Source organism: Heteronotia binoei, chromosome 17 (assembly GCF_032191835.1).
Source record: "Heteronotia binoei isolate CCM8104 ecotype False Entrance Well chromosome 17, APGP_CSIRO_Hbin_v1, whole genome shotgun sequence".
In the NCBI taxonomy this organism is placed as follows: domain Eukaryota; kingdom Metazoa; phylum Chordata; class Lepidosauria; order Squamata; family Gekkonidae; genus Heteronotia; species Heteronotia binoei.
In genome coordinates, this window is record NC_083239.1 from 53,211,143 (window position 1) to 53,235,669 (window position 24,527).

The window sequence follows — 24,527 nt, forward strand, 5'->3', positions numbered from 1 at the left end:
CGCGGCGAAGCCTGGCTCCGCCCCCTCGCTCGCTTTCCCCCCCCCCCTCTGGTCGCAGCCAGGGACCGGGTGAAAAGAGGCAGCCTTGGGGAAGAACGAAAAAAGGAAGGCGGGAGATTGCCGGGGGGGGGGGGAAGGGAAGAGAAGGCATCGAGGCGGGGGCGGTTGCCAACCTCCAGGTGGGAGATTGCGCAATGCACAAAGAGAATCAGGGCAATGATAGGCAGAGAAATCCAAAGCACGAGGCTTTCCGTGAGAACCAGCCTCCGTACAACCCACAAACTCACCAAACGATTCAGCAATTACAAAAGCATGTATTAGTTTATGACAGACCATACAATTGGTCCTTAGCAAAATAGGGAGCGTGTTCGCCAAGAATCAATCCAGTCTCGATAGCAATTAATGCTCAGCTCATTCCTGGCGAAATAGTTGTGGAATGGATCGATGTCTCTCCATAGATGCAGCCAGCAATCCAAAAGGTTGAAAAGAACGAGGTCGCACTGGAACCCTTGTTTCGCACAGGCTTCTTCGAGCTGCAAAAATCTTTTTTACAACATTTTCATACCCTGGGCAAAAAACGCCATTCCATTAACAGAGGTGGCCAACGGTAGCTCTCCAGATTTTTTTTGCCTACAACTCCCATCAGCCCCAGCCGTTGGCCACCCCTGCATTACAACATTGGAAGGCCTGGAGTTCTACCATATAACGGAATTTTAAGTGGTGGAAGTCAGTTTCCCTGGAGGCGGCGGCAGCCCCGGATAGGGGGAGTCTGGAGATCAACAGGCACGCCCCAACATTCCCTCCCCACACACACACAACTGAGTTGGCTACCCTACTAAGTCTATTTACCGGGGTGGAGGATAAAGAAGCGATGCTGGATTGGAAGGTCTCTGCCCTGCTCTTGCGTAACACTCTGCACACGCTCAGAGCACTCCAGCTAGGGTTGCCAAGTCCAATTCAAGAAATATCTGGGGACTTTGGGGGTGGAGCCAGGAGACATTAGGGGTGGAGCCAAGATCAAGGCTGTGACAAGCATAATTGAACTCCAAAGGGAGTTCTGGCCATCACATTTAAAGGGACGGCACACCTTTTCAATGTCTTCCTTCCATACGAAATAATGAAGGATAGGGGCACCTTCTTTTGGGGCTCATAGAATTGGACCCCCTGATCCAATCTTTTTGAAACTTGGGGGGTATTTTGGGGAGAGGCACTGGCTGCTATACTGAAAATTTGGTGCCTCTACCTCAAAAAACAGCCCCCCCAGAGCCCCAGATACCCGCAGATCAATTCTCCATGATTTTCTATGGGAATAAATCTCCCTAGGGAATAATAGAGTGCCCAGCAGACATTTCCCTCCCCTCCCCCCCCCCCGCTTTCAGACGACCCTGAAGCGGGGGAAGGGCCTCCAAACCGGGGGATCCCCTGCCCCCACCTGGGGATTGGCAACCCTAACTCCAGCTCGTGTTTTGAATGCTCCTCTGCATGATGGAGTTGCCAGCTCTGGGTTTGGGAAATTACTGGAGGTTTGTGGGGGGAGCTCTTGGGGGGGGAATTCAGTGGGGTATTATGCCCTAGAGTCCACCCTCCAAAGCTGCCACTTTCTCCAGGTCTCTTGTCGTCTGAAGACCCGTGGGAATTCTGAGAGATTTCCAGGCCTCACCTGGAGACTGGCAACCTTAGGTGGAAACGTGACTCCGCTTTGACTGGGCGAAAAGGAAACAAAACAGATGCTGTAGGTTTGGCAGTTCTTCTCCATGTTCTGCCCACCTTGTCCCTTCGCACCAAGGAGGCTTGTAAAAAGTAGAGGAACAATCAATCAATGCACTTCTGCAAGAATCGATCGGTGGGGAAAACGTTACAGTGTGGGGAGGACAGATGTCTGAGCCGTGCACAACCCCCATACCAAGGGTGACCAGACTGAGGCTCTGAGTGCTACATGTGCCTCTTTAACACATATTGTGCGGCTCTCACACGCCCCACTGCCCCCTCGGCCAACTTGGAGATAGCATTTAAATCATTTTATTTATTCAAGCCAACCCAGCCAGCAGATTGGAGAATGCATTTGAAGTTGCTTTCTTTCCACCTCTCCCTCCCTCCCCTTATCTATTTTCCTGCCTGCCTACTTTCAAACATTCGATGTCCATGCCTTTTGGCTCTCAGACATCTGACAATAATTCATATTTGATCTTAGGTTAAGCAAGTTTGGCCACCCCTATCCCTAACATGCTAGTCTGGGCTGCTAAGGGAGGCGCTTCACGGGTTGCCAACTCCAGGAGGGAAAATTCCTGGAGATTTGGGGGGGAGGAGCTGGGGGGGGTGCGTGTAATGCCATGCAGCCCCCCCTCCAAAGCAGCCATATTTTTTTTTTGCAAGGGAGAGCTTCAGGCCTTTGGGTTGCCAGATCTGGGTGGGAAATGCCTGGAGATTATGGGGGTGGAGTCTTGGGGGGGTTGTGGGGAGGGGAGAGATCTCGGCAAGGTCACAATGCCAGAGCATCCACCCTCCAAAACAGCCATTTCCACCAGGGGAACTGATCTCTATTGCCTGTAAATCTGTGGTAACAGCAGGTGGTCTTCAGGCCCTGCCTGGAAGTTGGCAACCCCCCACCCTGAAGATTGGCCACCTTAGATTAGTACTACGGCCTTCTTTCTAAACAAACATGCACAGCTTTGCTCTGAAATAAACAAGAGAAATTTATGGCCAATTATCTCTTATCTAAGAGCCCCGTGGCGCAGAGTGGTAAAGCTGCAGTACTGCAGTCTGAACTCTCTGCTCGCAACCTCAGTTCGATCCCGGCGGAAGCTGAGTTCAGGTAGCCGGCTCCAGGTAGACTCAGCCTTCCATCCTTCCGAGGTCGGTCAAAGGAGTTCCCAGCTTGCTGGGGGGAAAGTGCAGGTGACTGGGGAAGGCAAGGGCAAACCACCCTGTAAAAAGTCTGCCGTGAAAACATTGTGAAAGCAACGTCACCCCAGAGTCGGAAACGACTGGTGCTTGCACGGGGGACTATCTTTTTTTATCTTTTATCTAGCTAAAATGAAGTCGCCCTCCCAAAACAAATTTTATCATGATCTAATTTACTTTTGACTTCCCTGATGTATATGAGTAGATAAGTCTTTCCAGGAAGGCCTGCTCTTCGCAGTTAGAACCAATATAAGTTGGTTTGAAATGTTGGCTGTTTGCACTTATCTCCTTTGCAATCACTACATTATGTTCCGAATTCATCTTGTACTTGTTTTTATGAATCTGGAGCGATCTTGCTGTTCCCAATATGAAACTATTGTCTCGTTTATATTGTAGCAGGAAAACCCTGCAAGAGCCAATTGATGGTTGGTTCAGTGAGAGCCAGTTTGCTGTAGTGGTTAAGTGTGAGGACTCTTATCTGGGAGAACCGGGTTCGATTCCCCACTCCTCCACTTGCACCTGCTAACATGGCCTTGGGTCAGCCAGAGCTCTGGCAGAGGTTGTCCTTGAAAGGGCAGCTGCTGGGAGAGCCCTCTCCAGCCCCACCCGCCTCACAGGGTGTCTGTTGTGGGGGAGGAAGGTAAAGGAGATTGTGAGCCACTCTCTTCAGAGTGGAGGGTGGGATATAAATCCAATATCTTCTTCTTCTTCAGTGACAGATGAGGCAGGATCAGGAAAACAGCTTTCTCTTTATTGAAATAACATGCGCATGGATCAGGCCCGTGTGGCTCGTGCCAAAAGCTGTGGGTCGGATCCCGATTACGGACAGAACGCAGGGTTTTATACTGCTTAAAGTTATACATCAGCAAAAATCAAGCAAACTGGAAACGCATCACAAACTGGAAACACGTCACGACACAGGCGGGACACACTTGGGTCTTTCGGTACTTCCCATACATGGCATTACATGGCAGCATTATTTGCAGTCATAAAACAAGCGAAACCACAGCTTTCCAGTTCAGGAAACAACTTTCTTTGGGATTCTCCAGGAACCATCTCCTGGGTTGCAATTACATATACTTCTCTTTCATCAAGCTGCATGCTGTAACATCAGTTTGCTAGCTAGCTAACCATAGCCCCATTTCCTGAGGCCCATTTCCTGAGAGCCAGTTTGGTGTAGTGGTTAAGTGTGCGGACTCTTATCTGGGAGAACCGGGTTTGATTCCCCACTCCTCCACTTGCAGCTGCTGGAATGGCCTTGGGTCAGCCATAGCTCTGGCAGAGGTTGTCCTTGAAAGGGCAGCTGCTGTGAGAGCCCTCTCCAGCCCTGCCCACCTTACAGGGTGTCTGTTGTGGGGGAGGAAGGGAAAGGAGATTGTGAGCCGCTCTGAGACTCTTCAGAGTGGAGGGCGGGATATAAATCCAATATCTTCATCTACCTCACAGGGTGTCTGTTGTGGGGAAGGAAGGGAAAGGAGATTGTGAGCCGCTCTGAGACGCAGGATATAAATCCAATATCTTCTTCTTCTTCTTTTGGGACTTTCCAAGCACGGACAGCTTTTCGCAGCCCCACAGACATATTTCACATCACTTGAAGCGCCTTTTACCCTGCCCTGCAAGCCTATTTGCTTCCCTCTGGCCTAAACAGTTCTAATCTCAATCTTTGACCTATCAATAGTCAATTTTATTTTGATCCTTAATTAACACCTGCCACAATATGTCGTTCCTTTTTGTTATGCATTGAAAGCAAGGGTAAAAATCTCTCATAAGAACGTAAGAGAAGTCATGTTGGATCAGGCCAGTGGCCCCTCCAGTCCAACACTCTGTGTCACACAGTGGCCAATATATGTGTGTGTGTACACACACATACACACACATATATATATATATACTGTGGCTAATAGCTACTGATGGACCTCTGCTCCATATTTTTATCCAATCCCCTCTTAAAGCTGGCTATGCTTGTAGCCACCACCACCTCCTGTGGCAGTGAATTCCACATGTTAATCACCGTTCGGGCGAAGAAGGACTTCCTTTTATCCATTTTAACCTGAGTGCTCAGCAATTTCATTGAATGCCCACGAGTTCTTGTATTGTGAGAAAGGGAGAAAAGTACTTCTTTCTCTACTTTCTCCATCCCATGCATAATCTTGCAAACCTCTCTCATGTCACCCCACAGTCGACTTTATTCAAGCTAAAGAGCCCCAAGCGTTTTAACGTTTCTTCATAGGGAAAGTGTTCCAAACCTTTAATCAGTCTAGTTGCCCTTTTCTGCACTTTTTCCAATGCTATAATATCTTTTTTGAGGTGCGGTGACCAGAATTGCACACAGTATTCCAAATGAGACCGCACGATCGATTTATACAGGGGGCATTATGATACTGGCTGATTTGTTTTCAATTCCCTTCCTAATAATTCCCAGCATGGCGTTGGCCTTTTTTATTGCAATCGCACACTGTCTTGACATTTTCAGTGAGTTCTCTACCACGACCCCAAGATCTCTCTCTTGGTCAGTCTCTGCCAGTTCACACCCCATCAACTTGTATTTGCAGCTGGGATTCTTGGCCCCAATGTGCATTACTTTGCACTTGGCCACACTGAACCTCATCTGCCACGTTGACGCCCACTCGCCCAGCCTCAACAGATCCCTTTGGAGTGCCTCACAATCCTCTCTGGTTCTCTCTTTCTTTTCTTTCCGACAGACGGAATTTTACAGCACTGGATTTTTTTGTGTGTAAAAACAATTTTATTATACTGTAATATACTGTATCCACATGTCAACATTTATCATTAAATGTTAGTACACATATACAGCTTTTTCACCACACCACCCCTCCCCTTTTGTGTCCCCCAGCAGCGCATACCTCTTAATAAGCGTCCCCGTATTGTTATGTAATCTTATTTGTTATAAGGTAATAAACTCTATCTCTTAAAGAATCTTTTTCCAAAAAACCCCAAAAAGTTATAATAATAGTCCATCATCATATTATTTCTTCTCGATCGTTAGGAAGTAAAAAAGGGGGGGGGAAACCCCAAAACCAAAAACGGTTATTATCTATTAATCCAATAGTCCAATAACTGTAATCCATATATTGTCTCTTTAAAAGTTAACCATTGTCAAAGATCACCAGATGTCCTTTCACATGCCATTGTTTTTCAATATACTTTTGAAATTTTCTCCAATCGTTTTTAAACCACCGTATTGGGTTTTTTTAAACCTGGCATTCCAGGATTCGAACCGGTTCAAATCCGGGTCAGCCTTCCCCGCGGGCTCCGAGAGAAGCCGAGAGAGCTGGGCGGCTCCTTGCGTAGGGGCGTCGCCGGCCTGCCCCAGCCTCGCATTCCAGGAATCTGATTCACAGCCCACCACGGAGACTTGTGCGCTCCAGCCAGAAACAGAGCTACTCCGGAGCATGTCGTTCCTTTTTGGTTATTCATTGAAAGCATGGGTAAAAATCTCTCATAAGAACGTAAGAGAAGTCATGTTGGATCAGGCCAATGGCCATCCAGTCCAACACTGAAAAGCGGGGTCACTTTTGTTATGACTCTGGTTGTAAAGAGCAATGCGGAGTCACTTCGGATCTCTCGGCATCTGTCTAAGGGAGCTCCAATTTTTGCAAAGGAAGACCAAACGTCTAGAGCAGCCGTGTCCGGCTCGTTTGCCATGAGGGCCATTGCAGAGTGGTAAAGTAGCAGTACTCATTGCAGAGTGGTAAAGACCTCATTGCAGAGTGGTAAAGCAGCAGTACTGCAGTACTGTGGGTCTGAACTCTCTGCTCATGACCTGAGTTCGATTCCGGCGGAAGCTGGTTCAGATAGCCGGCCCAAGTTTGACTCAGCTTCCATCCTTCCGAGGTCGGTCAAAGGAGTCCCCAGCTTGCTGGGGGATACTGTAAAAGACTGGGGAAGGCAATGGCAAACCACCCCGTAAAAAAAAGTCTGTCGTGAAAATGTTGTGAAAGCAACGTCACCCCAGAGTCGGAAACGACTGGTGCTTGCACAGGGGACCTTTCCTTTTCATTGGGCCGGGTCATGTCAGTTTAGCGGGTTAGATTAGGTAGCAGAGATACTGGCTCATAGGCAGTGATGGATTTATTCAGGGGTGTCAAACTCATTTATTATGAGGGCCGGATCTGACATAAATGAGACCATGTGTGGACCTATTTAAGATTAGGTAGCAGAGATATAAACCTTATAAAGGTCACAGATAAACACAATTAAAGATTCTTTTAAAAAAACCAATAACCTTAAAATAAAACATGCTTAATACATTAGCACTTGTTGGTCTCAAGGGTGCTTTCTTTGTATTTCTCCCATGGGACCCAGGGAACTGGGCAAAGGAAGCTCTGGTTCTTTCCTTCCCCGAGGGACCAAGACAGGGAGGAGCCTCAACTAATAGAAGGGAGAGAGGCTTGGCTCAGTAGCTCCGCTGTGTGATTGAGAGAGCCTTGAAAAGCAAGCTCTCCCTCCCCCCTTCCTCCCCAAGGGAGGAGCCTCAGCCAATGGAGAAAACAGAGGCTTTGCTCTGCAGCTCCTGTGCGATTGAGTGAGCCTTGCAAAACCAGCTGTGATGCAGAAGGAAGCAAGACAGAGGGAGAAGGAAGCAGATGACAGCCAGTTGCTTGGGGGTCGGATAGGAACCTGATTCGGCCGGTGAGCTGCATATTCGTCACCCCTGATTGACATGAGTGTAAGGAGAGCCCTGCAGGGCATTGGGCCGAAGGTCTAGCTTACTTTTCCCAGTAGGGGGCACCCGCTTCCCTAGGCCCGGTGTTTAGCAGTCAGAGGTAGGCTGCTCCTGCACTGGAGGTTTCCTTGAGCGGCCATCATGGCTCATGACCCCTGTTCCTATGAGCTCTTGCCTTGTGGCACAGCCTGGGCGGGGTTCCCTTACAGCAGAGGTGGCCAAACTTACTTAATGTAAGAGGCTCGTAGAATAAGCATCAGATGTTTGAGAGTCACAAGGCAGGAAAGAAGGAAGGAGGGAGGGAGAGGTGGAAAGAAAACAACTTTAACTTTAAATGCATTCTCCAAGCCAGCTGACAGGGCAGTGAGCGCTTCGAGATCCACACAACATGTGTGAAAGAGCCCCATGTAGCTCCCGAGCTGCCGTTTGGCCACCCCTGCCTTACAGGAAAAACAGTCGACCTGGGTGGGGGAGGCAAAAAAATGAGACAGGTTGTGTGTATGCCCAAAGCCAGGTTGCATGGCTTCTTTTTACGTTATTATTTATTTGCAGCGTGCCTTTTGCAATGCCTGGGAACGGCGGCCAGCGGGTTCAGCTAAAAGCTTCACCTGCCGGACTTCTGCCTGCCCCGCCCAGGCTGCGCGCCCGAGAGGCCGGCGGAGCAGCGGCGCTAGGACCCCGCGGGACGGCCCGCCCCGCCCCGCCCCGCCGCAGTGACTCGCTCTCGGGCGTGGTAGATCCCGCAGAGGCTCCGCCGGAGATCCGCCTGCGGGGAAATCCACGAGCCAAGCAGCGCCCGCGAGAAGGTAAGCCGGGAAGGGAGGGGGGGGGGAGCCGGGTTCCTCCTCCCCACCGTGGATCCCTTTCCTTGCAGCAGATCCCCCGGAGATCCAGGGGTTTTTTTTGGGGGGGGGAGAGATCTGCCCTCCTTTTAGATCCACTTCCTCGCTGGGCCTCCTCCGTTGCGTTTCCCAGCGATCCTTCCCCGCGCCCTTCTGACAGTGACCATTTCCTCTCGTTTTTTCCCCAATGCCCGGGGATCCTTTTAGGCCGCTAGGATCCTGCCCGCTAGATCCTTTTTGCCATGGTTTCCCCTTAGGGAATCCACACCCTCCCCCTTCTAACGTGCACGTCATTTCCAGCGCCTTTCTCGACGTCCCCCCGCCTCAAGGATTTCCATTTCCTTAAGGGAAATTCCCCCAACTTCCCAGCCCAACTAGATCCCTGGGGATCCGCTGCTTTCACCATACTCCTGGCAGGCTTCCCCCTCCTTCTTCCTGCCACCCCCCACAGTCACTTCCTGGAATCTTTTGCTGCTTTTTCTGATTCTCCACATGATCTCTCTTGATCCCCCCCTGATCGTCTCGCCCTCTCTCTTCCCTTTTGCTGCAAATTCTAGATTTCTTTTCTCTGGTTTTCATTATCTGCCGCAGGGGGGGAAAAACACTTCTTTTCCCCTGGGCTTTCTCTGCCAGGTTTCTGGATCCTTTGGGAGGGGGGTGTCTAACAACTAGGCCCTCAAGATCCCACCCTCGGTGCTCCCCCCCCAGCCCCCCTGAACTTTCCAGAGTTTCGTTGGGGCTGGGGGCAGACCGATGGGATAGAGTCCCATAAATGAGGGATCTATGATCCAGGGCTTTTTTTGTAGCAGGAACTCCTTTGCATATTAGTCCACACCCCCTGATGTAGCCAGTCCTCCAAGAGCTTGCAGTAGGCCCTGCACGAAAAGCCCTGTAAGCTCTTGGAGGATGGGCTATATCAGGGATGTGTGGCCTAATTTGCAAAGGAGTTCCTGGTACAAATAAAAAAGCCCTGGATTTATCTATTGCATATGCTGTATTTCAGGGGTGGCCAGCAGTAGCTCTCCAGATGTTTTTGCCTACAACGCCCATCAGCCCCAGCCATTGGCCATGCTGGCTGGGGCTGATGGGAGTTGTAGGCAAAAAAACATCTGGAGAGCTACCGTTGGCGACCCCTGAATTGTATTTATTTATTTACTTAATTACTTCATTTATAACCTGCCTTTCTCCCCAGTAGTGGACCCCGTGGCGCAGAGTAGTAAAGCAGCAGTACTGCAGTACTGTGGTCTGAACTCTCTGCTCACCACCTGAGTTCCACCCGGCGGAAGCTGGGTTCAGGTAGCCAGCTCCAGGTTGGCTCGGCCTTCCATCCTTCCGAGATCGGTGTAAAATGAGTCCCCAGCTTGCTGGGGGGAAAGTGTAGAGGACTGGGGAAGGCAATGGCAAACCACCCCGTAAAAAGGCTGCCGTGAAAACGTTGTGAAAGCAACGTCACCCCAGAGTCGGAAACGACTGCTGCTTGCACAGGGGACCTTTCCTTCCTTTCCTTTCTCCCCAGTGGTGGGTTGCATCCTTTTCCTTTCCTCACAGTGGCCCGAGGTCACTGAGTGAGCAGGGATTCGAACTGGGGTCTTCCAGATCCAAGTCTGATGCTAACCTCTGTGCCACACTGTCTCTCTGCATCTGTTTCCTCTGAGGGGGGGAGTATTTGTCCATGCATTGAGCTCCATTTTGGGCTGCAACTTCAGGGGCGTCCTGTTGCCAACATCTGTAGATTGGGGGGCGGTCTTAGCTATGCCTGCAATTGGGGGGTGGGTGAGTATTTCTGGGCCCTCGCCAGATCTCTAGGGGCCAAAATGGGCAGGTCGCCTCCCATCCCCACTTTGCTGAAGGTAACACTCCTCAATAACATTACGTTTTGATTCCAAAGACCTTTTAATACCAGTTAACCTGGAATTGGTTTAAAAGGCTGGAGAGCTGGACAGCTAGCGTACCACTCACAGATCCATCCACCCCATCTTGCAACTAGAGAACTACAATTCCCAGAATTCTGTGGGAGTAGAGTTGCCTACTTCAGATTGGGAAATTCCTGGAGATCTGGGGGTGGAGCTTGACTTCAGTGGTTTATATTGCCATAGAGTCCACCCTCCAAACCAGCCACTTCCTCCAGGGGAAATTGATCTCATTTGGAGTTCAGTTACAATTTCAGGTCTCCAGGCGGCACCTGGAGGCTGGCAATCCTACAACCCAATATAATTAATCCAGTTTGGTTCTGCAGTGCAGACAAATCAGCCGGCATCATTGGAAAAGCAGCTATTTCATCGTATAGACCAGTTTGTTCCTCCCACCTCCAAAGTTTCACATGTAATTTTATCATGTAATTGGACTTCTAGCTGTTTTCTGGTCTGAAACTCCCCCCACCCCAAATGTTTCCGTGATAATCTGGTGGTTTGGGAGCCAAGATGTCCCAGCCAGCTGCCGTTTGACGATTAGGAGTACAGAAGGAAGATACGAATTGGGGGCTAAAATTGGGGCCTTAGATAAGAAGACTGCAGATTTATACCCCGCCCTTCTCTCTGAATCAGAGACTCAGAGTGGCTTACAATTTCCTATATCTTCTCCCCCCACAACAGACACCCTGTGAGGTGGGCGGGGCTGAGAGAGCTCTCCCAGAAGCTGCCCTTTCAAGGACAACTCCTGCGAGAGCTATGGCTGACCCAAGGCCATTCCAGCAGGTGCAAGTGGAGGAGTGGTGGATCAAACCCGGTTCTCCCAGATAAGAATCCACACTCTTAACCACTACACCAAACTGGAAAGAAATTAAAATTTCCAGGGCTAGGAATAAGTTAGTGAGTGGTTAGACTGGCAGTGCATGATGCAGCAGCCTTACTGAAATCTGGCACATCTGGATTGATTGATTGATTTCATTTATCTTTCTCCCCTAATGGAGCCCAAAACAGCTTCTGCCCGTCTCTCCTCAATTTTATGCTCACAACAACCCTGTGAGTTAGGCTAGGCTGAGAGTATTTGACTGACCCGAGGTCCCCCAACGAGCTTCCATGGCTCCAGTGGCGATTCGAACCTGGGTCTTCCAGCTCCTAGTCCAGGGGTCTCCAACCTTTTTGAACCTGAGGGCACATTTGGAATTCTGACAAGGCATGCTGAGCGTAGCCACAAAATGGCTGTCATGGGAGGCGGAGCCAACCACAACGTGACCACCACCACTTCAGTCACACGGTGCAAATCCTTGTGCTGGGGGCGGGGACAGCTGCTGCCAAAGCAACATTGTAAAAGATCTGCACTGCCAATCAAATCTCCAGTAGCCAATCAGAAGCTTTGCTGGGCAAAAGGTTTACCAGGGGCCGCCCACTTCCTAAAAACACTTGGTAGCAGGGGTGGAATTCTAGCAGGAGCTCCTTTTCATATTAGGCCACGCCCCCTGATGTATCCAATACTCCAAGAGCTTACAAAAAAGAGCCTTGTAAGCTCTTGGAGGATTGGCTGCATCAGGGGTACGTGGCCTAATATGCAAAAGAGCTCTTGCTAGAATTCCACCCCTGCTTGGTAGGCACCAGAAACGGTGTTGGTGCACCCAGAGATCTTCCAGAAATCCTGTGTAAGCTCTCTTGACGATCTTGATGGCAAATAGCCCTTTAAGAGTAAACTAGGAGACAGAAGCATTGGCCTCGGTTTCCCTGTGGTGTGAGACTCCCAGAAATGCTAAAAAAACCTGGTTTGCAAATTCACCAGAATGGGGCAGGGGGAGGCCGGCCGAAGACTGAGCCTGCTTTAGAAGGTGCGGAAAGTTGAGTGCAATTGAGAGTCAGTTAAAGGAGAGGGAAATTTGCCCTAGAGCTGGGGTGGCCAAACTGTGGCTTTCAAGCCATATGTGGCTCTTCCACACATTTTGGGTGGCTCTTGAAGTCCCCACCATCCCGTTGGCCAGCTTGGAGAAGGCATTTGTCTCTTTAAAGCACTTCTCCAAGCCAGCTGGTGGCTTGGAGAATGCATTTAAAGTTTAAAGTTGCTTTCTTTCACATCTATCTGTCTGTCTGTCTGTCTGTCTATCTATCTATCTATATCATCCATCAATCTTCCTTCCTTCCTTCCTTCCTTCCTTCCTTCCTTCCTTCCTTCCTTCCTTCCTTCCTTCCTTCCTTCCTTCCTTCCTTCCTTCCTTCCTTCCTTCCTTCCTTCCTTCCTTCCTTCCTTCCATCTTGTGGCTCTCAAACATCTAATGTTCATGTCGTGAGGCTTTCAAACATCTGACGTTTATTCTATGCGGCTCTTCCATGAAGCAAGTTTGGCCACCCCTGCCCCAGAGCATGTCGGATCCTGGGTGGGGAGATTTGGGGGAATGGAGTGGAACTTCCAAATGGTCCCAATTCGAATCCAGATTGTCCCACCCTAACTTGTCAGATCTACAGATGAGAGTTCAGCATCCTGTTCTGTGACAACTGCTCAGAACACGAAGGGCGGCTTTGGCCCTTCCCGCGCCCTTCTGCCTTTTTTACAAATCTGAGTGAGAGGAAAAGAACTGGCTACTCGGTCTCGGTTTCTTTTCTCTGTGTTTGTTCTGTGAGTGCAGCCATTTTGATCCAGAAAGAACAGAGGGACCGGCCTTGTGCTTGTCTTTGGACACCGCCTGCAAATAGCGACTTTATTTTTAGACCGTTAAACCAGCTGATCCCTTTTCATTCCGGCTGCTCCTTTGTGTGTGCGCGCCTGTGTGTGTTGTGGAACTGGTTTTCTGCACACATTGTGATGGAGGGGGTTCACTGTTACGGGTGAGTGAGTTTGCCTGCAATGTTTTGAGCAGGGGCTCAAAGTTAATAGCACACCTGGATCTGGAGATGGATGGACTGAATGGTTTCATTTTTGGCCCTAGGGTTGCCAAGTCCAATTCAAGAAATGTCTGGGAACTTTGGGGGTGGAGCCAGGAAACATTGGGGGTGGAGCCAGGAGCAAGAGTGTGACAAGCACAGCTGAACTCCAAAGGGAGTTCTGGTCATCACATTTAAAGGGACCGCACACCTTTTAAGTGCCTTTCCTCCATTGGAAATAATGAAGGATAGGGGCACCTCCTTTGGGGCTCATAGAATTGGCCCCCCCCGGTCCAATCCTTGTGAAACTTGGAGGGTATTTTGGGGAGAGGCACTGGATGCTATGCTGAAAATTTGGTGCCTCTACCTCAACAAACAGCCCCCTCAGAACCCCAGATACCTGTGGATCCATTCTCCATAATACTGTATGGGAATTGGTCTCCATAGGGAATAATGGAGTGCCCAGCAGACATTTCCCTCCCTGGCCCCCATTTTCTGATGACCCTGAAGCGGGGGGAGGACCTCCAAACCAGGGGATCCCCTGCCTCCACCTGGGGATTGGCAATCCTACTGTCAAGTGTTTTTAGAAAATGGGTGGGGCTTTTGTCCAGCAAAGCTTCTGAATGGTTGCCAAATATTTGATTGGCTGTACAGATTTAAAAAAAAAATTGCCTTGGTAGCAGCTGCCACTGCAGCACAAGGGTCTTTACTGTCCAATTGAAAGGAAGCTTTAGCAGCCATCTTGTGGCTGGCTCCTCCCCTTATGGCAGCCATCTTGTGGCTGGCTCCTCCCCTTATGGCAGCCATTTTGCGGCTGCGCCCACCATGCTGTGTCAGAATTTCAGGAGTACCCACAAGATAAAAAAAGGCTGAGAAATCCCCCCCACACCATTCTACAGGGATGCGTTGGGTTCTAATTGTGCTTCCTTGTAACTCTGGTTGCGTGTTTGACTGGTGCTAAAAGACAGAATGTTTTAAAAACATCATAATGAGTGCAACAGGAAAGGATATTGCAAGCTTGATACTTGGGCTGATTGCAACCAGAGCCCAGGGGATTCAGCTGTTGTTTTGAACCAACAAAACAAACTTTTGAAAGATACGATTCTCCAAAGTGTCATGCTGGGGAACGTTTGTCCTGTATTCTGTGGAAATGAGACAAGGGAAGCAGCCTGAACCGCAGAGAAAGATTCCAGTTGGAGTTCTGTTGCAGACTTTCACACCACTGAACCTGCACAGAAGAAAGAATTGCAGATTTATACCCCACCCTTCTCTCTGAATCAGAGACTCAGAGCGGCTTACAATCTCCTATATCTTCTCCCCCCACAACAGACACCCTGTGAGGTGGGTGGGGCTGAGAGGGCTCTCACAGCAGCTGCCCTTTCAAGGACGACTCCTGCAAGAGCTATGGCTGACCCAAGGCCATGCCAGCAGGTGCAAGTGGAGGAGTGGGGAATCAAACCCGGTTCTCCCAGATAAGAGTCCGTGCACTTCACCGCTACACCAAACTGTCTCTCCTCATCCTCATTAGATTCCCCGTCAGTTTCCGAAGCTATTGGATGCCCCTTTGTTTGTTTTCCATAGATGCTTTTCCGTTGGCGCCGTAGTGGCAGCTATGATATCGCTAGGCGTTTCTTGCTGAGTTTGCAAACTAGCCGAGAGTTCAAGCGCTTTTCAACTGTCTGTGAACTCTGTTTGCTTCAGATGGCTTTTATCTTGGACAGTTAGTTGGAACGGTTACAGAAAAGGGCAGAGTGACTGCTTTTTAATGGAGGCAAAGTGTTGAGACTGGCGTTATCTCGCTTCCACAGATATATATCTCATCTGCACCTGCCGATTGGCTTATTTGCACTTACGTTGCTCATCTCATATTTACTCATCAGTCGCCTAGATAATATCATATTATTATGATAGAACGGAGTTAGGAGAAAGATAAGACTGATATTTTTCTATAAACATGCACTGCTGTGACAAGCAAATTAGGTTTCCCTGGATGGAATTCTCAGAAGAAAAACAGGTGGGCATTCAATGAAATTGCTGAGCAGACAGGTTAAGACGGATAAAAGGAAGTCCTTCTTCACCCAAAGGGTGATTAACATGTGGAATTCACTGCCACAGGAGGTGGTGGCTGCCACAAGTATAGCCACCTTCAAGAGGGGTTTAGATAAAAATATGGAGCACAGGTCCATCAGTGGCTATTAGCCACAGTGTATGTGTGTATATAACATTTTTTGCCACTGTGTGACACAGAGTGTTGGACTTGATGGGCCGTTGGCCTGATCCAACATGGCTTCTCTTATGTTCTTACAGGTGAAGAAGAGCTTTTTTTGGTAATCCGTAAAAGCAGCATAACTAAGGTGGGTAGGTCTGAAGCGATAGAACAAAATTGGAGGCACCTTTAACACCAGCAAGGTTTAATTCTGGGTATAAGCTTTCATGTGCACACAACTTCTTTCAAAAGCTTATACTCAGAATTAAACCTTGGTAGTTTTAAAGATGCCCTGGACTCAAGAAGAAACCTGATATGTCAGGGTTGGCCAACGGTAGCTCTCCAGATGTTTTTTGCCTACAACTCCCATCAGCCCCAGCCAGCATGGCCAATGGCTGGGGCTGATGGGAGTTGTAGGCAAAAAACATCTGGAGAGCTACCATTGGCCACCCCTGCGATATGTTTTTAAAACTATGACTTGCTAAAAGCGATGCTAGACATTGATAATTTCAGCATTTATCTTTGCAGTAATTGCAGGGTTAACTTTTCCATACACTTATTTCGTTTGTCTAGCTCATTAAAGAAAATACATTCTTATTTCAATAAAAGATAAAAGTTTCCGCAGGTGTTCTGCCATTTCAAAGAGGTGAATTCACCCGCCTACGTATTATGAGGATTAAAGCTCACTAATCATCCTTTAATAGACAAATCCAAGAGAACTCTGTTGCTGAATGTTTTTTGGAGAGGCAAAGCCTTTAGAGTGTTCAGGCACCTGGGTTTTGGCCACTGTGTAACAGGCTGTTGGACTGGGAGAACCACTGGCCTGATCCAACATGATTTCTCTTATGTTCTTATGTCTGGGGGCAGGGATGCTCTGTCTTCTTGGGGCTTGGGGGGCCAGAGTGGAAGGGCTTCTCAAGTTCTGGCCCTGCTGGTGGACCTCCTGATGGCCCCTGGGTTTGGGCCAGTGTGTGACACAGAGTGCTGGACTGGATGGACTGTTGGCCTGGTCCAAAATGACTTTTCTTATGTCTGTGGGGTAGCAGTGCTCTGTTTTTTTTGTGCTTCGGGAGGGTAAGAGTGGGAGGGCTTCTGGAGTTCTGGCCCCACTGGAGGACCTCCTGATGGCCCCTGGGTTTTGGCTGCTATGTGACACAGTGTTGGACTGGAGGGGCCATTGCCCTGATCCAACATGGCTTCTCTTACGTCTGGAGAGTTGATGCTCTGTGTTCTTGGTACTTAGGAGGGAGCCACAGTGGGAGGGCTTCTGGAGTTCTGGCCCCACTGATCTCCTGATGGCTCCTGAGTTTTGGCCACTGTGTGATACAGAGTGCTGGACAGGATGGGCACTTGGCCTGATCCAACGTGGCTTCTCTTATGTTCTTATGAGTCTAGCAGCACCTTAAGAAACCAGCAAGCATTTGAGGGTAAAAGCTTTGAAGAAGCTCCAAACCTCTCATTGATCTCTAAGGGGTTACTGCACTTAAGAACATAAGAGAAGACATGTTGGATCATGCCAGTGGCCCATCCAGTCCAACACTCTGTGTCACACAGTGGCCAAAAAACCCAGGTGCCATCAGGAAGTCCACGAGTGGGGCCAGGACACTAGAAGCCCTCCCACTGTGCTCCCACCCACGCACCAAGTATACAGAGAATCACTGCCCCAGGCATAACAACATAAGAGAAGCCATGTTGGATCAGGCCAATAGGCCATCCAGTCCAACACTCTGTGTCACATAAGAACATAAGAGAAGCCATGTTGGATCAGGCCAATGGCCCATCCAGTCCAACACTCTGTGTCACATAAGAACATAAGAGAAGCCATGTTGGATCAGGCCAATGGCCCATCCAGTCCAACACTCTGTGTCACATAAGAACATAAGAGAAGCCATGTTGGATCAGGCCAATGGCCCATCCAGTCCAACACTCTGTGTCACATTGCCGAGACATAAGAATGCAAGAGAAGCCATGTTGGATCAGGCCAGTGGCCCATCCAGTACAACACTCTGTGTCACACAGTGGCCAAAAACCCCAGGTGCTATCAGGAGGTCCATCAGTGGGGCCAGGACGCTACAAGTCCTCCCACTGTGTCCCCCTCCCAAGCACCAAGAATACAGAGCATCACTTGCCCCAGATAGAGAGTTCCAACAATACGTCAGTGATGGACCTCTGCTCCATATTTTTATCCATTCCCCTCTTTAAGCTGGCAATGCTTGCAGCTGCCACCACCTCCTGTGGCAGTGAATTCCACATGTTAATCGCCCTCTGGGTGAAGAAGTACCTCCTTGGATCTGACTGTTTTACTGCAGAGCAGCAGAGCTGCCCTCTGCAACCTACCTTGGGCAGTTTCTGAAGAATAACCGGTTTAGAGCTTACATGATTTTTTTTCACTTGTATTCCTTTGAAAATTCTTCCTGCAAACGCTTCTCGTCTTTCTCCCTGACAGGCTTTCTGCGCTCACCCCTCTTCTCGACAACCGCAGAAAATGTTCCTGGTCAAAAACTTCCTCGGAGGAGGTGGAGGAGGTGGCGGCGGCGGCGGCGGAGGAAACATCAACATCGGCAATATGATTGGAGGATTTCTCAGCGGAGGGGGAGGTGGTGGTGGCGGGGGACGAGGAGGTGGAGGTGGCGGCGGCAGCGGCGCTCTTGGGATCCTGGGAGGAGTCATCAGTGCGATCAGGTTAGTCTGTGACGTTGGGCTAGGCTTCCCAATCCCCAGGTCCCAGTGGGGGATCCCCCGGTTTTACAGGCTTCCCCCCCTCCCCCAGCCAGCTGGCCAGAGGGGGAAGCCTCGCCCCCACAGCCATCATGCGCCTCCTTGAACGATTCCCATAGGGAATGATGGGGAATTGATCCGTGGGTATCGGGGGCTCTGGGGGGGCTGCTTTTTGAGGTAGAGGCGCCGAATTTTCAGTATAGCATCTAGTGCCTCTCCCCAAAATACCTCCCGCATTTCAAAAGGATTGGACCAGGGGGTCCAATTCTATGAGCCCCCAAAGAAGGTGCCCCTATCCTTCATTATTTCCTATGGAAGGAAGGCATTGAAAAGGTGTGCCGTCCCTTTAAATGTGATGGCCAGAACTCCCTTTGGAGTTCAGTGATGCTTGTCACACCCTTGCTCCTGGCTCTGCCCCCAATTTCTCCTGGCTCCACCCCCAAAGTCCCCAGATATTTCTTGAATTGGACGTGGCAACCGTACGTTGGGCAAAGAAGCTTGTGTCACAGCAAAAGAGGGGGGAGAGTCTCTTCGCTCACGCAACTATAGAAGCAGATAAAACCTCATTATTATAGTGTTCAGGGATGAGTTCTCTCTTTAAAATTTTCTTCAACTGCCTCCTGGTCTAGAGACACTGTTGGTGAACCTTGAGCTAAGTATTTCTGTTGGGTCTCCCCTTCCATACCATCGTCGTTTTATTTTATTTTTTTTTCACGTTTCAAAGTTTTATTTAAACACTGTAAAGCAAAACATAAAAAAACCCCACAAACCAATAATAGAAGAAGAAGATGATAATGGATCCATATCCCGCCCTCCACTCCGAAGAGTCTCAGAGCAGTTCACAATCTCCTTTCCCTTCCTCCCCCACAACAGACACCCTGTGAGGTAGATGAAGATATTGGATTTATATCCCGCCCTCCACTCCGAAGAGTCTCAGAGCGGCTCACAATCTCCTTTCCCTTCCTCCCCCACAACAGACACCCTGTGAGGTAGATGAAGATATTGGATTTATATCCCGCCCTCCACTCCGAGGAGTCTCAGAGCGGCTCACAATCTCCTTTCCCTTCCTCCCCCACAACAGACACCCTGTGAGGTAGATGAAGATATTGGATTTATATCCCGCCCTCCACTCCGAGGAGTCTCAGAGCGGCTCACAATCTCCTTTACCTTCCTCCCCCACAACAGACACCCTGTGAGGTAGATGAAGATATTGGATTTATATCCCGCCCTCCACTCCGAAGAGTCTCAGAGCGGCTCACAATCTCCTTTCCCTTCCTCCCCCACAACAGACACCCTGTGAGGTAGATGAAGATATTGGATTTATATCCCGCCCTCCACTCCAAAGAGTCTCAGAGCGGCTCACAATCTCCTTTCCCTTCCTCCCCCACAACAGACACCCTGTGAGGTAGATGAAGATATTGGATTTATATCCCGCCCTGCACTCCGAAGAGTCTCACAGCGGCTCACAATCTCCTTTCCCTTCCTCCCCACAACAGACACCCTGTGAAGTAGATGAAGATATTGGATTTATATCCCGCCCTCCACTCCAAAGAGTCTCAGAGCGGCTCACAATCTCCTTTCCCTTCCTCCCCCACAACAGACACCCTGTGAGGTGGGTGGGGCCGGAGAGGGCTCTCACAGCAGCTGCCCTTTCAAGGACAACCTCTGCCAGAGCTACGGCTGACCCAAGGCCATTCCAGCAGCTGCAAGTGGAGGAGTGGGGAATCAAACCCGGTTCTCCCAGATAAGAGTCCGCACACTTAACCACTACACCAAACTGGCTCTCTAGGAGCAAGACAAGAAAATATATCAACTAATTCATACAGTAACTTCAAAAACATTGTTACAGGAAAAAAAATCAATTTATATATAAGAAATCAATAAAAGATGAAGTCTAAATATTTTCTAGGCAAACAGCAATCCATACCATTTTGGGAAGCAACATATTTTTTAAAAAGGAGACCATTTCTCCTCAAAATCTGCTTTATGTAAAGGATTATCCGCTATTAGCAACTGTAATGCTAGCTTATCCGATATTAACACATCCCACACCTTATGAAAATGACTTCAAATGATAGGCACATTTTTTTTTCCTTCCAATTTTTGCGCCATCACTGGTTTTACTGCTAAAAAGAAAATTTCAACCTGCTTTCTATTCAGTTTACTAATTTTTGCATTGCCCCGATAGTTTGACAGAACCGACTCCGCTGTCTTAGAAACTGCGCTCCCAGTAATTCCTTCGGTAATTTTTAATATGCCATTCCAAAATTTAATTGGTGAACATTCCCACCGGCAATGTGTAAATAAGGGCAAACACCCACACTGTTTCCTACAACATCTGAAGCTGCCTTCTACTGAATCAGACCCTCCTGGGTCCATCCAAGTCAGTGTTGTCAACTCAGACTGGCAGCGGCTCTCCAGGGTCTCAAGCTGAGGTTTTTCACGCCTACTTGCCTGGACCCTTTTTAGTTGGAGATGCTGGAGATTGAACCTGGGACCTTCTGCTTACCAAGCAGATGCTCTACCACTGAGCCACCTTCCCTCCCTAACACTTATGAGGCTCTCCAGGGTCTCAAGCTGAGGTTTTTCACACCTGCTTGCCTGGACCCTTTTTTAGTTGGAGATGCCGGGGATTGAACCTGGGACCTTCTGATTACCAAGCAGATGCTCTACCACTGAGCCACTGTCCCTCCCCAAAGAGTTGTGAACGTATGAACATATGAAGCTGCCTTATACTGAATCAGACCCTCGGTCCACCAAAGTCAGTCTTGTCTACTCAGACTGACAGCGGCTCTCCAGGGTCTCAAGCTGAGGTTTTTCACGCCTACTTGCCTGGACCCTTTTTAGTTGGAGATGCCAGGGATTGAACCTGGGACCTTCTGCTTACCAAGCAGATGCTCTACCCCTGAGCCACAGCCCCATTCATGGCTCTCCAGGGTCTCAAGCTGAGGTTTTTCACGCCTATTTGCCTGGACCCTTTTTAGTTAGAGATGCCGGGGCTTGAACCTGGTTCCTTCTGTTTACCAAGCAGATGCTCTACCGCTGAGCCACCGTCCCTCCCCTAAGCCACCGTCCCGCTCCTTTTTTTAAAAAAAACCAAGCAGAATACACGTATGCAGAGAGCACCTGTTTTGCATTGTTAGTTCTGTGGCTGGCTGTTCGGGTGAGGTCGATCCCGGAACTTCGTTGTCCTTGTGGTTTGTGGGCTGGGCCTTGGTCCATTCAGGGCCGCGTTTCTGACTCTGTCCAAACCCAGAAAGAGAGTGACGGAGAGTTCAGGAATGCCCCAGGCCTTCAGCCCCGCCAGGGCAAAGTTTTCTTTGGAGGGCTCAGCTGCGCTTTGCTTACAGGGACGGGCTGGTCGGGCCGCATTACTGAAACCCTTCGTCTCGCTTTTGCTTGTTGTGGGACTGGTTTGGGAAGCCCAGAATATCCGCTGTGACAAGCAGCGTCCTTTGGCCGTGGGGGCAGAAGCCAGGCTTTTTGTACCCAAATAAAAACTGGAATTCTTTCGCTCTACACACGGTGGCATTAAAGAATCCACGGTTGAGGGCTTTTGGTGCAACGCTGCATGTCTTTGGGAGGGGCCTGCAGAATGGTACCAGTCTCCTCCCCCCCACCCCGACCTCTGAAAGAACTTGCAGGAAATCTAGCTCCTGCCTTCTTGCTTTGGAGCACCTTAAAATGCTGGGGGAAAGATTTGGGAATGGTATTCTGATCTTTCTTCCCCCCTCCCCCCCCCCCCACTCAGCAATTAAAGGACACACAGGTCTTCCTCCTCCCACATTAAGAGCAGATGAGGGGTGAGCAGTAGGGTTGCCAAGTCCAATTCAATAAATATCTGGGGACTTTGGAGGTGGAGCCAGGAGACACTGGGGGTGGAGCCAGGAGCAAGGTTGTGATAAGCATCAAGAACTCCAAAGGGAGTTCTGGCTGTCACATTTAAAGGGACTGCACACCTTTTTAAATGCCTTCCCTCCGTTGGAAATAATGGAGGATAGGGGCACCTTCTTTGAGGGCTCATAGGATTGGACCCCCCCCCCCCGGTCCAATCCTTTTGAAACTTGGCGAGTATTTTGGGGAGAGGCACTGGATGCTATGCTGCAAATTTGGTACCTCTACCTCAAAGAATAGCCCTCCCAAGCCCCTGATACCCATGGATCAATTCTTCATTATTCCCTACGGGAATTGGTCTCCATAGGGAATAATGGAGTGCCCAGCAGACATTTCCCTCCCCTCCCCCCGCTTTCTGATGACCCTGAAGCAGGGGGAGGGCCTCCAAACCAGGGGATCCCCTGTCCCCACCTGGGGATTGGCAACCCGAAGGGTGGAGGTCTGTACAAAATAAAGTTTAATTTCTCATGGAATCCTCTTTAAAGAGCTTTCCCCAATATTTCCTGGTTGGAAGTTAAAGGCATCTCCTGGCTCATGAGGACATGAGGAACGATGCTTCCGCTTTCTACGCTGCATTTAAAGACGCTCGAGGCGTTTTGCACATGTTGTTTGAGCAACACTGGAGAGAGGCCTTGTGAGGCATTGAGGATATGGAGCAGGGGAGACAGCTGTACTGGCCTGGCTAAACTCTTGAGGAACCTGGTGGACACCGCTGCTGGACCTCCGGATGGCCCCTGGGTTCTGGCCACGGTGTGACACAGAGGGTTGGACTGGGTAGGCCACTGGCCTGATCCAACATGGCTTCTTTTATGTTCTTAACAGTGGGAGGGCTTCTAGTGTCCTGGCCCCACTGGTGGACCTCCTGATGGCTCCTGGTTCTTTGGCCACTGTGTGACACAGAGTGTTGGACTGGATGGGCCACTGGCCTGATCCAACATGGCTTCTCTTATGTTCATATGTCTGGGGTAGCAATGCTCTGTATTCTTGGTGAATGGGGGGCCCATAGCAGGAGGGCTTCTGGAGTTCTGGCCCTGCTGGTGGACCTCCTGATGACCCCTGGGTTCTGGCCACGGTGTGACACAGAGAGTTGGACTGGGTAGGCCACTGGCCTGATCCAACATGGCTTCTTTTATGTTCTTATGTTCTTAACAGTGGGAGGGCTTCTAGTGTGCTGGCCCCACTGGTGGACCTCCTGATGGCTCCTGGTTCTTTGGCCACTGTGTAACGCAGAGTGTTGGACTGGATGGGCCACTGGCCTGATCCAACATGGCTTCTCTTATGTTCATATGTCTGGGGCAGCGATGCTCTGTATTCTTGGTGAATGGGGGGCCCATAGCAGGAGGGCTTCTGGAGTTCTGGCCCTGCTGGTGGACCTCCTGATGACCTCTGGGTTCTAGCCACTGTGTGACACAGAGTGTTGGACTGGAGGGGCCATTGACCTGATCTAACATAGCTTCTCTTATGGTCCTATGTCTGCGGCAGTGATGCTCTGTCTTCTTGGAGCCTGGGGGACAGCAGCGGAAGGACTTCTGGAGTTCTGGCCCCACTTATGGATCTCCTGATGGCCCCTGGGTTCTGGCCACTGTGTCACACAGAGTGTTGGACTGGATGGGCCGTTGGCCTGATCCAACATGGCTCCTCTTATGTTGGCCTGATCCAACATGGCTCCTCTTATGTTCTTATGTTCTTATGTCTGGGGCAGGAACGCTTTGCATTCTTGGTGCTTGGAGGGCAAGAGTGGGAGGGCTTCTGGAGGTCTGGATCTCCTGATGGCACCTGGGTTTTGGCCACTGTGTGACACAGAGTGTTAGATTGGATGAGCCATTGACCTGATCCAACATGGCTCCTCTTATGTTCTTATGTCTGGGGCAGTGATGCTCTGTCTTCTTAGTACCTGGGGGGCAACAGTGGGAGGACTTCTAGTGTCCTGGCCCCACTGATGGACCTCATGATAACACCTGGATTTTTTGGCCACTGTGTGACACAGAGTGTTGAACTAGAGGGGCCATTGGTCTGATCCAACATGGCTTCTCTTCTGTTCTTAAAAATCAGAAGAAGGGAGGAGGTGACCGGTGAGTTGTTTGGATGCAGCATCATTCTGATAACCTTTTTTCGCCTTCCTGTCTCCTTACAGTGAAGCAGCCGCTCAGTATAACCCAGAACCCCCGGTAAGTCTTCAATTTATGTCAGAACAGAGGAAGGGCTTCACTTTCTTGTCTTATGCCTTTCAATGCTGCTTGCGTTGGAGACTGGTTTATGCGACCCACATACCCTTATATGTGCAACACCCAAGAATTTCTAAGGGGGAGGGGAAGAAGGCACTGCTTTAGGATGACCCCCCCACACACACACACACACATGCTGTCAAGAGTTACCTCTGATTGTGGAAATAAACCCCACCGCAGTGAAACCTGCCTACTAGCCTCTTTTTGGCCTGCTGGAGATCTCAAAAACCCATCGCCCTCCACTTCCATCCCAGGCTGGCAGCAGCAACAGGA

General features: G+C 49.7%; 1 protein-coding gene across 1 annotated transcript in view; it reads left to right on the forward strand.

The window, feature by feature from the left end:
• The first annotated feature begins 8,313 nt into the window (after positions 1-8,313).
• Positions 8,314-24,527, forward strand: part of CAPNS1 (calpain small subunit 1) — a 31,043-nt gene continuing 14,829 nt past the window's right edge. The window contains exons 1-3 of the mRNA XM_060258519.1: positions 8,314-8,394; positions 17,864-18,099; positions 24,164-24,197. Of these exons, the coding sequence (XP_060114502.1) occupies positions 17,903-18,099; positions 24,164-24,197 (231 nt within the window). The 5' untranslated portion in view covers positions 8,314-8,394; positions 17,864-17,902. The remainder of the gene's footprint in view (positions 8,395-17,863; positions 18,100-24,163; positions 24,198-24,527) is intronic.